The 14,766-nt window shown below is 53.9% G+C and overlaps 1 protein-coding gene and 1 non-coding gene across 4 annotated transcripts in view; one reads left to right on the forward strand and one right to left on the reverse strand.

Moving 5' to 3' along the window:
- Positions 1 to 1,505: 1,505 nt before the first annotated feature.
- Positions 1,506 to 14,766, forward strand: part of FKBP8 (FKBP prolyl isomerase 8) — a 15,863-nt gene continuing 2,602 nt past the window's right edge. Inside the window, exons 1-6 of one of the 3 annotated variants that reach the window (XM_032267827.1) lie at positions 1,506 to 1,674; positions 3,159 to 3,475; positions 10,726 to 10,895; positions 10,987 to 11,075; positions 11,699 to 11,919; positions 12,382 to 12,554. In XM_032267827.1, coding sequence (XP_032123718.1) covers positions 1,514 to 1,674; positions 3,159 to 3,475; positions 10,726 to 10,895; positions 10,987 to 11,075; positions 11,699 to 11,919; positions 12,382 to 12,554 — 1,131 coding nt within the window. In that variant the 5' untranslated portion in view covers positions 1,506 to 1,513. Of the gene's footprint in view, positions 1,675 to 2,133; positions 2,156 to 3,158; positions 3,476 to 10,725; positions 10,896 to 10,986; positions 11,076 to 11,698; positions 11,920 to 12,381; positions 12,555 to 14,766 lie in introns of those variants that run through there. The other 2 variants (XM_032267828.1, XM_032267829.1) reach the window with 2 other exon arrangements.
- On the reverse strand, positions 10,035 to 10,096 carry LOC116542794. The gene has a single exon (XR_004265352.1). It is a non-coding gene; the product is annotated as a U7 small nuclear RNA (small nuclear RNA).

Here is a 14,766-nt window from a genome sequence, read left to right on the forward strand (position 1 = left end):
TCAGCTGGGCATGGTGGTGTGTGCCTGTAATCCCAGCTACTCAGGAGGCTGAGGCAGGAGAATTGCCTGAACCCAGGAGGCGGAGGTTGCGGTGAGCCGAGATCGAGCCATTGCACTCCAGCCTGGGTAACAAGAGCGAAACTCCGTCTCAAAAAAAAAAAAAAGAAAGAAAAAAGAAAAAAAAAGGCAGAGATATAGGTAAACTAGTTTGGGAGGCCAAGGGGGATGGATCATGAGGTCAGGAGTGCGAGACCATCCTGGCCAACATGGTGAAACCCTGTCTTTAAAAATTCTAAAAATACAAAAATTAGCTGGGTGTGGTGGTGCACATCTGTAGTCCCAGCTACTTGGGGGGGCTGAGGCAGGAGAATTGCTTGAACCCGGGAGGCAGAGGTTGCAGTGAGCTGAGATTGCACCACTGCACTCCAGCCTAGTGACAGAGCGAGACTCTGTCTCAAAATAAATAAATAAAAATAAGTAAACTAGTTATGAAGTGGAGGTTCATCGATTTCATTTTGCCAAGACAGCCAAATGAGGCCCCTGGTCTTGCCTTGGAGAGGTCTGGGAGGGCTTCCTGTAGGAGGCAACCTAGGAACTCCAACCTGAGAGGTTATCTCCAAAAAGCCCATTACCACCTCCATGATAGCTACCTCCCAAAGCCAGTGTCTGACTCATTCATTCATTCATCCATCCGTCCATCCACCCACCCACCCATCTATCCATCCATCCATTTATTGAGCTTCTATAGATGCCAGGCATGGTTCAGGGAGGTGTTAGGCACAAAACAAGCAAAAATCTCTGCCACGTTGGAGTAGAGTGGGAGGTGCCCCGTCCAACCACAGGCAAAAAAATGACAAGATAATTTTGGATGGGAGTAACTGCTAGAAAGGAAATAAAACTGAGTGACGGAGGGAGAAGTGCCCCGGTTTCAAAACAAGATCCATAAAAACTTAGCTAATCAAAGATTCCGCCTTCTCCCTGGGCTGTGAGCACCTTATCCTTCAGCAGAGTGCATGGGGGATGAACTCTTTCCAGTGGCCCTGCGGGCTCAGTCGCCTGCCCAGCGGTAATTGAGCGCCTCTTGTATTCACCACACAACCTTCTGGACATTAAACTCGGTGGGGGATGGGAGGGAGGGTTCTGTATGCCCTTGGGCACGTCACTCCCCCTCAGGACCTCAGGTCCTCTTCTGTAACTAGGGCTTCAGGTTGGGTCATCAGCAACCCCAGAGCTGCCTTGCCGGAACTCTTTAAGGAAATAGCATTTAGTGCTGTCCCCCCCAACAGCCCCCAAGGTGAGAGTGCATAGATGGGGGTGTTTATCCCCATTTCGCAGATGATCAGGATGAAGCTCAGAGGAGAGCCGGGAGTCGCACAGGCTGCACGACACTGACTCGTGTTGAGGTCCAGCCCAGGGTCTCCTGCCCCCGCCCAAGCGGCCTGGAGGCTCGGGTCCCTTTAAGAACGTTCCGGGGAGCCAAGCAGGAAGGGGGAGGTGCCAACGCCCGGAACGGATGTCTGCACGAGCCAATGGGCGCGGCAGTAGCGGCAACGAAGACCAATGGGCACGCAGGGGCGGGGCCGAGCGGCTGAACCTGGTTCCCGAGGCGCGGCGGCCGCGGCTGGGGGCGGGGAGGGGGGCGCAGGACCCCAGGCGGGGGTCCCGGAGCCAGAGGCAAGTGTCCTGCGGCGCTGGGGGCGCCTTGTCGGCTGGGGCGCTGCCCTGGCCTGGGCTGGGCCAGGGGCCAGCGCTCAGGGGGCTGCGGCCGATGGGCGGGGCGAGGCGCCGCGGGGGCGGCGAGCCTGGGGCCACACGGGGGTCGCGGGTGCCCAAGGGGGCGCGGCCGGCCTGGGGTGGCCGGGGATGGGGGTCATGGAGGCAAAGGGAAATCCAGTGGGGGCTTCCCTACGCAGGCGTGCAGGGCCAGGGGCGCCTGAGGCGTGCGGGGGTCGGGTGCCCCAGGCTGGTGGCGTCAGACAGGCGTGGGGCGTTAGGGGCCTGGGTCGGGGCTTGAAGGAGGGCCCGGCCGGGCTGTGGGGCATCAGGAGGGCGTGGGGTGTTATGGGATCGAGAAGGGGGGGCGTCTGGGGACACTAGAGTGTTTACGGCGCGACGGAGCGGCTGTGGGGAGAGCTGGCCAGGGCTGGGGGCGGTGGTAGTTGGGGCGGGGGTGGGAGAGGAGGCCGAATTGTGCGGGCGCGGGGCATTGTGGGGGTGGGGGCTGGGAGGGTCTCAGAAAGTGGGGCCCGCGCCCGGGAGGGGCAGGCAGGTGAGGGCTGAGGAGGGGATGCTGCGGGCTGGTTTGATGGCTGTGCCACACTCCTCTGAGCTTGGGGCCTAGGGGACAGAGGGTTAGGTTGTTGGTTCAGGAGGCCTGGGGCAAAGAAGAGGCTGTAGAACGCTTCGGGACCTCGACCACTCCTGGAAAGGAGGCTGCTTTGAGGGGGTGGGACCGAGGCTGAGGAGAGGAGGATGCACTCCTAGGGAAGGGTTTTGACCAGGTTCCCTGATATTGGGGTTGTGGGGGATAGGTTTAGATTGAGAGCGTGAGAGGAAACATGCTCAGGGTTTCTGGGTGATTACTGTTAGTGGTCTTGGGAAGGGTCTCCTGTTTGGAGAAGAGGCTGGAGGTGGGAGGCCCTAGTGAAAGGTTCAATTCCCTCAGTGGCCCCAGAGGCTCTAAAAATGGCTTCCCTAAGTCCTCAGAAGCTGTCCTCTCCACAAAAATCCCAGCACCCCTGACTTAGCATATAATCAGGCAAAGCCACAGGGCCTGAAGCCCCAGGTTCAAATCCTCCCTTGGCCATTGGCTTTCTCTGTGACCTTGGGTAAATGGCTTTGCCCCTCTGGCCTGTTTCCTGTTCCGTAAAATGTTGAGGGGAATGTTCCCGACTTCCTGGAGTATTTGTAAACATTAAACAATAATTAGCTCTAATAATGGCTAACACTGTTTGAGCCTGATGCCAAAGGCTTGATGCCTGGGTTAACTTCTTCCAACAAGCTGGGGTTGTTGTTCTACCCACTGTATAGATGGGGAAACTGTGGCTTGGAGTCCCTGAGTTACACAGAAAGCGATTGGCAGTGTGGGGAATGCGTACAGTGGGGACTTTGAGGGGCTGTGTAGGAGTCTTACCCACATCTCTGCCCTCCACTTCCAGGGCCAGTTCCCGTCCCCCCAGCAGCATGGCGTCGTGTGCTGAACCTTCTGAGCCCTCTGCCCCGCCGCCCGCAGGGGTCCCGCCGCTTGAGGACTTTGAGGTGCTGGATGGGGTTGAGGATGCTGAGGGGGAGGAGGAAGAGGAGGAGGAAGAGGAGGAGGAAGATGACCTGAGTGAGCTGCCACCACTGGAGGACATGGGACAACCCGTGGCGGAGGAAGCTGAGCAGCCTGGGGCCCTGGCCCGAGAGTTCCTGGCTGCCATGGAGCCCGAGCCTGCCCCGGCCCCAGCCCCGGAAGAGTGGCTGGATATTCTGGGTAAGGAGCAAGGGTGGATCAGGGTGACCTTGGCCCTGGCCCTCTCGTCCCCGAGCCCCATTTCCCCATCTGTGCTGTGAGGGTTGGAAGTCACGTGGTCACCACCATGATCGCCGACCAAAGGCAACTACTGGAGATGCTTCACGTTGATGTACCTCATTCATTGACTCACACACGTGCACAATGTACTGTGTCCCTGTTTCCCAGATCTGCCAACAGTAGCTCAGAGAGGCTGAGTCACCTGCCCAGAGCCACACAGCCAGCACACCAGGCGCTGGCAGCTCCTAACCCTAACACTGTGTCTTTTTCTGGTGTTTGTGTGACACAGGCTTGTGCTCTGAAAAATGTGTCCTAGGCCAGGCACTGTGGCTCACACCTATAATCCCAGCGCTTTGGGAGGCCGAGGCGGGTGGATCATGAGGTCAGAAGTTTGAGACCAGCCCGACCAACATGGTGAAACCCCGTGTCTACCAAAAATACAAAAATTAGCTGGGTGTGTTGGCGCATGCCTGTAATCCCAGCTACTTGGGAGGCTGAGGCAAAAGAATCGCTTGAGCCTGGGATGTAGAGGTAGCGGTGAGCCGAGATCGCGCCATTGCACTCCAGCCTGGGTAACAAGAGCGAAACTCCATCTCAAAAAAAAAAAAAAAATGTGTCCTGGGTGCATGCCAGTCTGAGCAACGCAGCAAGACATCCACCTCCAAAAACAAAATTGTGTCCTGGGGTCAAGTAGACCAGTGGAATGTTATCGTGTTCAGCCTTCTGGTGGGTTCACAGTACTCATACTATTGTAAATGCTCGGAGAAATCCTACAAGAAGTAAACTCGGGGAACTCACACATGTTCTGCCCAGCATACCCCATCACAGCAACTGAAAACAAGAGAAATGTTAGTATTCTGTGGAAGTCATCTTGCCGGTGGTATAGTACCGGTATCTCGTATACCAAATAACGCCGGTGCCCATGCAAATAACAAGACAGCATTACCACTGTTCATTGTACAAACAATACTGTAGCAATACCATCCAATCATATTGACACTGATGAAACAGTAATATTACTAAATATCACTACCACTACTGATAAAAATCTTACTACTTCTCTTATTTTTTTGAGATGGAGTCTTGCTCCGTCACCGAGGCTGGAAGCAGTGGTGCAACGTCAGCTCACTGTAACCTCTGCCTTCCAGGTTTAAGTGCTTCTCCTGCCTCAGCCTCCCAAGTAGCTGGGATTACTGGCTCCCACCGCTGAACCTGGCTAATTTTTTTTTGTTTATTTTTATTTTTTTGAGATGGAGTCTTACTGTGTCTCCAGGCTGGAGTGCAGTGGCGCAATCTCGGCTCACTGCAACCTCCGCCTCCCAGGTTCCAGCAATTCTCCTGCCTCAGTCTCCCAACTACCTGGGATTTCAGGTGTGTACCACCATGCCCAGCTCATTTTTGTGTTTTTAGTAGAGATGGGGTTTCACCATGTTGGCCAGGATGGGCCTGATCTCTTGACCTCGTGATCTGCCCACCTTGGCCTCCCAAAGTGCTGGGATTATAGGCGTGAGCCACCATGCCTGGACTTTTTTTCTGTATTTTTAGCAGAGATGGGGTTTCACCATGTTGGCCAGGTTGGTTTTGAACTCCTGACCTGAAGTGATTCACCCGCCTCGGCCTCCCAAAATGCTGGGATTACAGGTGTGAGCCACCGTGCCTGGCCAAAAATCTTACTACTACTAAAAATAACACAACTGCCATTGCTCTCCAGCCTGGGTGACAAAGCAAGACTTTGTCCTAAAAAAATAAAAATAACACCAGGTAATATTTACTGAGCACTGATTTTTGTGCCAGGCCTATATATCATTTTATTTCATCCTTACAACAACACTGTGGGCCAGGCACGGTGGCTCACACCTATAATCCCAGCTCTTTGGGAGGCTGAGGCAGCGGTGGATCACCCGAAGTCGGGAATTGGAGACCAGCCTGGCCAACATGGTGAAACCCTGTCTCTACTAAAAATGCAAAACTTGGCCGGGCGCGGTGGCTCAAGCCTGTAATCCCAGCACTTTGGGAGGCCGAGGCGGGTGGATCACGAGGTCAAGAGATTGAGACCATCCTGGTCAACATGGTGAAACCCTGTCTCTACTAAAACTACAAAAAAATTAGCTGAGCATGGTGGCGTGTGCCTGTAGTCCCAGCTACTCAGGAGGCTGAGGCAGGAGAATTGCCTGAACCCAGGAGGCGGAGGTTGCGGTGAGCCGAGATCGAGCCATTGCACTCCAGCCTGGGTAACAAGAGCGAAACTCTGTCTCAAAAAAAAAAAAAAAAATGCAAAACTTAGCTGGGGGTGGTGACACACGCCTGTAGCCAGCTACTTGGGAGGCTGAGGCAGGAGAATCGCTTGAACTCAGGAGGCGGAGGTTGCAGTGAACTGACTGTGCCATTGCACTCCAGCCTGGGTGACAGAGCAAGCAAACAAAAGCAAACAAACAGGCTGGGCGCCGTGGCTAATGCCTGTAATCCCAGCACTTTGGGAGGCCGAGGCGGGTGGATTGCTTGAGGTCAGGAGTTCAAGACCAGCCTGGCCAACATGGTGAAACCCCGTCTCTAAAAAACAAACAAACAGACAAACAAAACCACCGCATTGTAATTTCTACTATATCCCCACTTTACAGATGGCAAAGGGTAGGCTCAGAGAGGCCAAGGTGCTTGCCCGAGGTCACACAGCCTCCCTGGCCATGTTAGAGATTGGCAAGCTGTTCTTTCCCCCTGATACTGTGAGAGCTGAGCTGCCCCACACCCACTCGGACCATGAGGTTCGCACTGTGTTTATAATTGTGCCAGCCGCTTTTTGAGGTCAATATGGGGGCTTCTGTTTCTCAGGCAAGGAAACTGAACTTTTTTTTTTTTTTTTTTTTGAGACAGAGTCTCGCTCTGTCGCCCAGGCTGGAGTGCAGTGGCACAATCTCGGCTCACTGCAGCCTCGGCCTCCTGGGTTCATGCAATTCTCCTGCCTCAGCCTCCCGAAGAGCTGGGACTACAGGCGTACGCCACCATGCCCGGCTAATTTTTGTATCTTTAGTAGATACTGGGTTTCACCGTGTTGGTCAGGCTGGTCTCGAACTCCTGACCTCAGGTGATCCATTCGCCTCGGCCTCCCAAAGTGCTGGGATTACAGATGTGAGCCACCGCGCCTAGCCGGAAACTGAACTCTTGAGAGGAGACATGATTTTCCCAGAGGCCACCTGATTGAGAGGCACCCATCAGTGCCTGCAAACCTTGAGACACAGGTCCATTGGGATCCCCTAGCTTGGTGGTTTCCAGATGAGTTAGGGGACATGTACAAGGTGGGAGTAGCACAGAAATTTGGAATATTCTAGAATATTCCAGAACATAGTTGGATATATACCACTGCCGCTAACCTTTAGGCCAGAGTTCACTCAGACTCATGAAATACTCTAGGCCAGGCCGTGAGTGGTGGCTCACGCCTATAATCCTAGCACTTTGGGAGGCGGGTGGATCACCTGAGGTCACGAGTTTGAGACCAGCCTGGACAACATGGTGAAACCCCATCTCTGCAAAAAATACCAAAACTTGCCAAGCGTGGTTTGGGCACCTGTAACCCCAGCTACTTGGGAGGCAGAGGTAGGAGAATTGCTTGAACCCGGGAGGCAGAGGTGGCAGTGAGCCAAGATCGCACCACTGCACTCCGGCCTGGGTGACAGAGCAAGACTCTGTCTCAAAAAAAAAAAAGAAAAAAAGGCCGGGTGCAGTGTCTCACGCCTATAATCCTAACACCTTGGGAGGCTGAGGTGGGTGGATCACCTGAGGTCAGGAGTTCAAGACCAGCCTGGCCAACATGGCAAAACCCCGTCACTACTAAAAATACAATAAAATTAGCTGGGCATGGTGGTGCACACCTGTAATCCCAGCTACTTGGGAGGCTGAGGCAGGAAAATCGCTTGAACCCAGGAGGTGAAGGCTGCAGTGAGCTGAGACTGCGCCATTGCACTCCAGCCTAGGTAACAAGAATGAAACTGTCAAAAAAAAAAAAGAAATACTCTAGGCCAATGGTATATTATATAACTCAGGTAAACATGGGAACAGGAGGGACTGCAGAGCACCTCAGACCCATGTAGCCCTTGCTTTGCTAAGATAGTGTTTTGTGGACACCTTGGTAGCACTGTGAAGAAGGGGCAGGGCTGTGTGTCCCTGGCCGGGTCCTACCCTCTGCACCTGCATTTCCTGCTTTGACGGGATGGTGCTGGCAGCAGTCACTCCAGTGCTTTCCTGGGATGACGGGGGATCGTCACTGTGGGGTTATCTGGGTGTGTTTGTGAGGGTATTGGCTATGGTCATTCCTGTGATTGCTGGGGACACGAGAGGCAGCTTTTGTTTATAAGCTGTTCAGCTCTGTTTAACTTTATTTTGTTTTTGTTTTTTGTTTTTTTTTAAGATGGGGTTTCACCATGATGGCCAGGCTGGTCTTGAACCCCTGATGTCAGGTGAGCCACCCACCTCGGCCTCCCAAAGTGCTAGGATTACAGGCGTGAGCCACCATGCCTGGCTATTTTGTTTTTTGAGACAATCTTGCTTTGTTGCCCAGGCAGGAGTGCAGTGGTGCAATCTCGGTTCATTGCCATCTCTACCTCCCAGGTTCAAGTGATTCTTCTGCTTCTGCATCCTGAGTAGCTGGGACTTCAGTTACCTGCTATCATGCCCAGCTAATTTTTTTTTTTTTTTTTTTTTTTGAGACGGAATTTCACTCTTGTTGCCCAGGCTGGAGTGTAATGGCGTGATCTCGGCTCACTGCAACCTCTGCCTCCTGGGTTCAAGTCCTGCCTCAGCCTCCCGAGTAGCTGGGATTACAGGCTCCTGCCATCACGCCCGGCTAAATTTTGTATTTTTAGTTTCACCATGTTGGCCAGGCTGCTCTCGAACTCCTGACCTCAGGTGAGCCATCCACTTCGGCCTCCCAAAGTGCTGGGATTACAGGCATCAGCCACTGAGCCTGGCCCCTAATTTTTTTATTTTTATTGGAGACGGGGTCTTACCACATTGGCCAAGCTGGACTCAAACTCCTGACCTCAGGTGATCCTCCTGCCTCAGCCTTCCAAAGTACTGGCATTACAAATGTGAGCCACTGTGCCTGGCCATTTTTTAATTTTTGTAGAGATGGGGTCTCACTGTGTTGCCCAGGCCAGCCTCAAACTCCTGGGTTCAAGCAGTCTTCTCACCTCGGCCTCCCAAAGTGCTGGGATTGCAGGCATGAGCCACTGAACCTGGCCTTTGCTTAACTTCTAAATTCAGCATACTTGGTGCAGTGGTAGAGACCGTGTATCCCAGGGCCTCTGCTAACCAAGGGCCCCATGAGCATGTCATTTCATGGCTGGGTAAACTTAGGCCCAAGCATCTCAGGGCTAGAATTTCAGCCTGAGGGGCTGGCTGGTTGCCCTCTCTGAGCGTTGGTTTTCTTTCTTTTTGAGGAGGGTCGGGAGACTGAGTTCTTGCCGTTTTGCCCAGATGCTGGTCTGAACTTGTGATCCTCCCAGTTTGACCTCTCAAATAGCTGGAAACCTGGCCAACCTCATTTTTTTTTTTTTTTTTGAGACAGAGTCTCACTCTGTCACCCAGGCTGGAGTGCAGTGGCATGATCTCAGCTGACTGCAACCTCCACCTCCCGGGTTCAAGTAATTCTCTACCTCATCCTCCCGATTAGCTGGGATTACAAGTGCCCACCACCACGCCCAGCTAATTTATTTATTTATTTTTTATTTTATTATTTTATTTTCGTTTTATTTATTTATTTATTTTGAGACGGAGTTTTGCTCGTTACCCAGGCTGGAGTGCAATGGCGCGATCTCGGCTCACCGCAACCTCCGCCTCCTGGGTTCATGCCATTCTCTTGCCTCAGTCTCCCGAGTAGCTGGGACTACAGGTGCGCGCCACCACACCCAGCTAATTTTTGCATTTTTAGTAGAGACGTTTAGGGGTTTCACCATGTTGACCAGGATGGTCTCAATCTCTTGACCTCATGATCCACCCGCCTCGGCCTCCCAAAGTGCTGGGATTACAGGCGTGAGCCACCGCGCCCGGCCATTATTTTATTTTTTTTGGAGACAGGGTCTCCCTATGTTGCCCAGGCTGGAGTGCAGTAGCTATTCAGGCACGATCCCACTACTGATCAGCATGGGAGTTTTGACCTGCTCCGTTTCCGACCTGGGCCAGTTCGCCCCTCCTTATGGTGGTGCCCCGCTTTTTGTATTTTTAGTAGAGACGAGGTTTCACCATCTTGACCAGGGTGGTGTTGAACTCCTGACCTCAGGTGATCTGCCTGGGCCTCCCAAAGTGCTGGGGTTACAGGCGTGAGCCACTGTGCCTAGCCCTCAATTTTCTTTTAAAAAAAAAAAAAAAAAAAAAAAAAAAAGCCAGGCATGGTGGCTCCCGCTTGTAATCCCAGCACTTTGGGAGGCCAAGGTGGGTGGATCACAAGATCAGGAGTTCGAGACCAGCCTGGTCAACATAGTGAAACCCCGTCTCTTTTTATTTATTTATTCATTTTTTTGGAAAAATTTTTGGAGGCTTTCTGGCAAAAACAGGAAAGCCTGCAAGACAAATTTCAAAGCAGCTGTAGCACTAACCCCGTCTCTTAAAAACAACAATAACAACCAGACCAACCATTGTTTGCTGTGTTGGGCCCTGGCACCAGCACTGTCACCCCGAAGTGTGTCCCATCCTGCTCAGTGCCCCACACATGGAGTCCCCCACTCTGGTGGCAGAGTGGCCATTGGAGGTTTGGTTTGTGCCCCGGTGTTGGCCAGAAACAGAAGTTCGTATCCATTCTCTGTTCCAGAAACTTGCAGCTCCAGGTAGCATCAGACTTAGAACATTCTAGAAAATCCCAGAATATGGGTAGATCCCCAACTGCCCCAAATCTATGGCCTGTTGCAGATTCATGGTCTATCCCAGACCAGTGGAGTGTTGTAGAATGCAGGTGGATGTGGGGACTGGGGTGGCAGCACACAGGGCCAGTCCACACGCCCCACAGGCCAGGCCCTCACTTGTTTAAGGTGCCACGTTGTAGATTCTTTGGGAGAGCCCCAGGAAAGCACAGCCCTTGGTCCCGGGTTAAAGTTGGGGAAACTGAGGCCAGAGAGGCCTGCATTCCCCTGGGACAGCGAGTGGGCAGAGCTCAGGGTGGGGCTCATGGGAACGGGTGCCTGTCTGAGCTGCCTGGTGACAGGCTGCATGTCCCTGGCCCCTGGCAGGGAATGGGCTGTTGAGGAAGAAGACGCTGGTCCCAGGGCCACCAGGTTCGAGCCGCCCAGTCAAGGGCCAGGTGGTCACCGTGCATCTGCAGACATCGCTGGAGAACGGCACACGGGTGCAGGAGGAGCCGGAGCTGGTGTTTACCCTGGGCGACTGTGATGTCATCCAGGTGCGGGCTGGGGCGGGACAGGGCAGGGGCAAGGGGTGCACCTCGCTGGGCCTGGGCCTGCCTGACTGCTGGCTGTCCCCACATACCCCAGGCCCTGGATCTCAGTGTCCCACTCATGGATGTGGGGGAGACGGCCATGGTTACTGCTGACTCCAAGTACTGCTACGGTCCCCAAGGCAGGTGAGAGCCGGCCACCCTTAGGGTCTCAGCAGGGGGTGGGTGGAGTGGGTGTACCCCTCAGCTTACCCAGTCTACCTGCCCATTTTATAGAAGGAGAAACAGGCTGGGTGAGGTGGCTCACACCTGAAATCCCAGCACTTTGGGAAGTTGAGGTAGGATTGCTTGAGGTCCGGTTTTTCAGACCAGCCTAAGCAATATAGACCCCATTTCCATACAAAAAAATTTAAAAATTACTTGGGTGTAGTGCTAAAAATTAGCTGGGTGTGGTGCATGCCTGTAGTCCCAGCTACTGAGGAGGCTCAGGCAGGAGGATCACTTGAGCCCAGGATTTCGAGGCTGCAGTGAGCCAAGATTGTGCCACTGCACTCCAGCCTGGGCAACACAGTGAGACCCTTCCCTTAAAAAAGAGGAAAACGCAGGCTTAGGAAGGGGAACTCATTCATCAGGTCCCATAGCTCCTAGGCGGCATGTCACTTACCCGGCACTTTACGGAGGAGGGAATGACAGAGGGCGGAGGGAGATAGATCCGGGGCTTGAGCCAGGCCCACTCCCTCTGAGCCAGCCCAGCAGGTTTGGGGGTCACCAGGTCTGAGTGCAACCCCTGCCTGCCCCCACCCCACTAGCAGGAGCCCATATATCCCCCCGCACGCGGCCCTGTGCCTGGAGGTGACCCTGAAGACGGCTGTGGATGGGCCTGACCTGGAGATGCTCACAGGGCAGGAGCGCGTGGCCCTGGCCAACCGGAAGCGGGAGTGTGGCAACGCCCACTACCAGCGGGCGGACTTCGTCCTGGCCGCCAACTCCTACGATCTCGCCATCAAGGCCATCACCTCCAGCGCCAAAGGTGACCGCCCGCTGGGTCAGATCCCCACCACCTCCCCTGCAAAGGTGTCCACTCTCCATGCCAGAAACTTTTAGCCCCAGAGAGCCTCAGACTCGGAACATTCTAGAATATCCCATAATATGGGTAGATCCCCAACTGACCCTAACCTAGGGGCCTGTTGCCAACTCGTGGTCTATCCCAGACCAGTGGAGTGTTACAGAATGCAGGTGGATGTGGGGACAGGGGTGACCACACATAGGGCCAGTCCACACGCCCCATGGGTCAGGCCCTTGCTTGCTTAAGGCTCCATGTTGTAGATTCCTCGGAGAGCCCCAGGAAAGCACGGCCCTTGGTCTCGGGTTAAAGCTGGGGAAACAGGCCCGAGAGGCCTGCATTCCCCTGGGGTAGAAGGCAGCTTCCACGGGGTTCGGGGGGTCTGTTAGTGTGGTGACAGCCGCCGTGGTGGGCACTGTCTCCCAATAGTGGACATGACATTCGAGGAGGAGGCACAGCTCCTGCAGTTGAAGGTGAAGTGTCTGAACAACCTGGCGGCCTCGCAGCTGAAGCTGGACCACTACCGCGCGGCCCTGCGCTCCTGCAGCCTTGTACTGGAGCACCAGCCGGACAACATCAAGGCTCTCTTCCGCAAGGGCAAGGTGGGCCACGCCGGGTTGCCAGGCTGGGTCACCCAGCCCGGGGTAGAGGGGCTGGTCCCCAACCCTGCGTTTGAGAAAGCTGTAGGTATTAGCTGAGCTCTCTGGGGTGCAGGTAGAGAAACTGAGACCCAGATGGGTGCAGGAGTGTGGTCTAGGTCACAGCAATTTATTGGCTGAAGCCAGATTCAGTCCTTGACTCATGGGTCCCCCACCTTTGGTCCAGTGTGCTATTTTTGTTTGTTTGTTTGTTTTTTAAGAGAGTCTCGCTGTGTCTCCCAGGCTGGAGTGCAGTGGTGCGATCTCAGCTCACTGCAACCTCTGCCTCCACTTCTCGGGTTCAAGCAATTCTCCTGCCTCAGCCTCTCGAGTAGCTGGGACTATAGGCACTCGCCACTATGCCCCCCGCTAATTTTTGTTTGGTTTTTTCTTTTTCTTTTTTGTCTTCTTTTCTCTCTCTCTCTCTCTCTTTTTTTTTTTTTTTTTAGGGCCAGTCCTACAGCATGAGAATTTTTGTATTTTTAGTAGAGATGGGGTTTCATCATGATGGCCAGGCTGGTCTTGAACCCCTGACCTGAAGTAATCTGTCCGCTTCGGCCTCCCCATGTGCTGGGATTGTACGCATGAGCCACTGTGCCTGGCTTGGTCTAATGTTGAAAGCTCCTCCCATGTAACCCTTCATGGGTTCCATTTTCCCTCAGAGTAAAAGTGGAATCCTAGTCCCAGCCCTTGGGGCCTTTAGTCCTCTGGTCGTCTTCTTCCTGTTGTCGCCTCTCCCACCTCACTTTCTGCTTCCCTCCATCCCACCCAGCATTCTCCCTTTCTGCTGTCTAGGCCAAGCTCTCTCCACCTCAGGGCCTTTGCATAGGCAGTGGCCACTGCCTGAGATGTTCCTAACAGGCAGCCTGTGGAGGTGACATGCCTCTTGTCCATCTCCCCCACTCAAAGGTGGGGATTTGGTCTGTATTGCTCACTTCTGAATCTCCAACCTTGCAAACGGCCAGGCACATAGTATGTGCTCAGTAAAAGTCCTCATGGCTCATGCCTGTGATCCCAGCACTTTGGGAGGCCAAGGCAGGAGGATCACTTGAGCCCAGATATTTGTGGCAAGCCCAGGCAATGTAGGAAGACCCCCGTCTCCACCAAAAAAATGAAAAAATTAGCTGGGTAGGGGGGCAAGGACCTGTAGTCCCAGCTACTCTGAAGGCTGAGAATGGCTTGAGCCCCAGAGGGCCAGGCTGCAGTGAGCCTTGATCACACAACTGCGCTCCAGCCTCAGCAGCAGAGCGAGACTCTGTGTCAAAAACAAAAGAACAGAGGCCAGGCGCGGTGGCTCACGCCTGTAATCCCAGTGCTTTGGGAGGCCAAGGCGGGTGGATCACGAGGTCAAGAGATCGAGACCATCCTGGTCAACATGGTGAAACCCCGTCTCTACTAAAAATACAAAAAATCAGCTGGGCATGGTGGCACGTGCCCGTAATCCCAGCTACTCAGGAGGCTGAGGCAGGAGAATTGCCTGAACCCAGGAGGCGGAGGTTGCGGTGAGCCAAGATCGTGCCATTGCACTCCAGCCTGGGCAACAAGAGCGAAACTCCATCTAAAAAAAAAAAAGGGAACAGAAAAAAAATCCTGGCAGAACGTAGGGATCAATCTGGCTTGCAGACTTGACCTTGCTTCCCTCCCCCTTTTCTGTTCATCATAGCCCCACCCCTAGTGGGGCTTTCAGTACCTTTTAGCAGTTAACCAAGGAAACTGAGGCACAGACACTGGCCCACCTCCTGTGTTTGTGAAAAGCCCGCGGCGGGGCTCCCTTCAGCTGGGGTTTGTGAAGCACCTGTTGTGTGCAGAGTTCTGCAGAGAGGTGTGAAGAGGGAGAGGCTGTTCCTGGTTTTGAAGCCTTTGCTCCACCTGGGGGTAGCATCCTCCTGGGGGCAGCATCCTCCTGGGGGCAGCGGCTGTGGCTGCTTGTGTAGCTTCTTACAAGTTTGGACCTGCTGGCTGAAGGTGACAGAAACCCACTCAAACAGATTCAGGCAGAAAGGAGGGATGGATGGCTCATGGAACCGCCACGTTTGGATTAGCTGGCGTCAGGCATAGCTGGATATTGTGAGGAGGCTGTGTCTCTGCTGCGACCTTCCCTCTTGGACCAGCTCCTCTCTAAGGGTGACCATGATGTTTTGCCTCTCCCCTGGAAAGTTCCACACTTCCATCCTCT

This window comes from Sapajus apella, unplaced genomic scaffold (genome assembly GCF_009761245.1).
Source record: "Sapajus apella isolate SASKATOON/1434 unplaced genomic scaffold, GSC_monkey_1.0 scaffold173, whole genome shotgun sequence".
NCBI classification, from domain to species: Eukaryota; Metazoa; Chordata; class Mammalia; order Primates; family Cebidae; genus Sapajus; species Sapajus apella.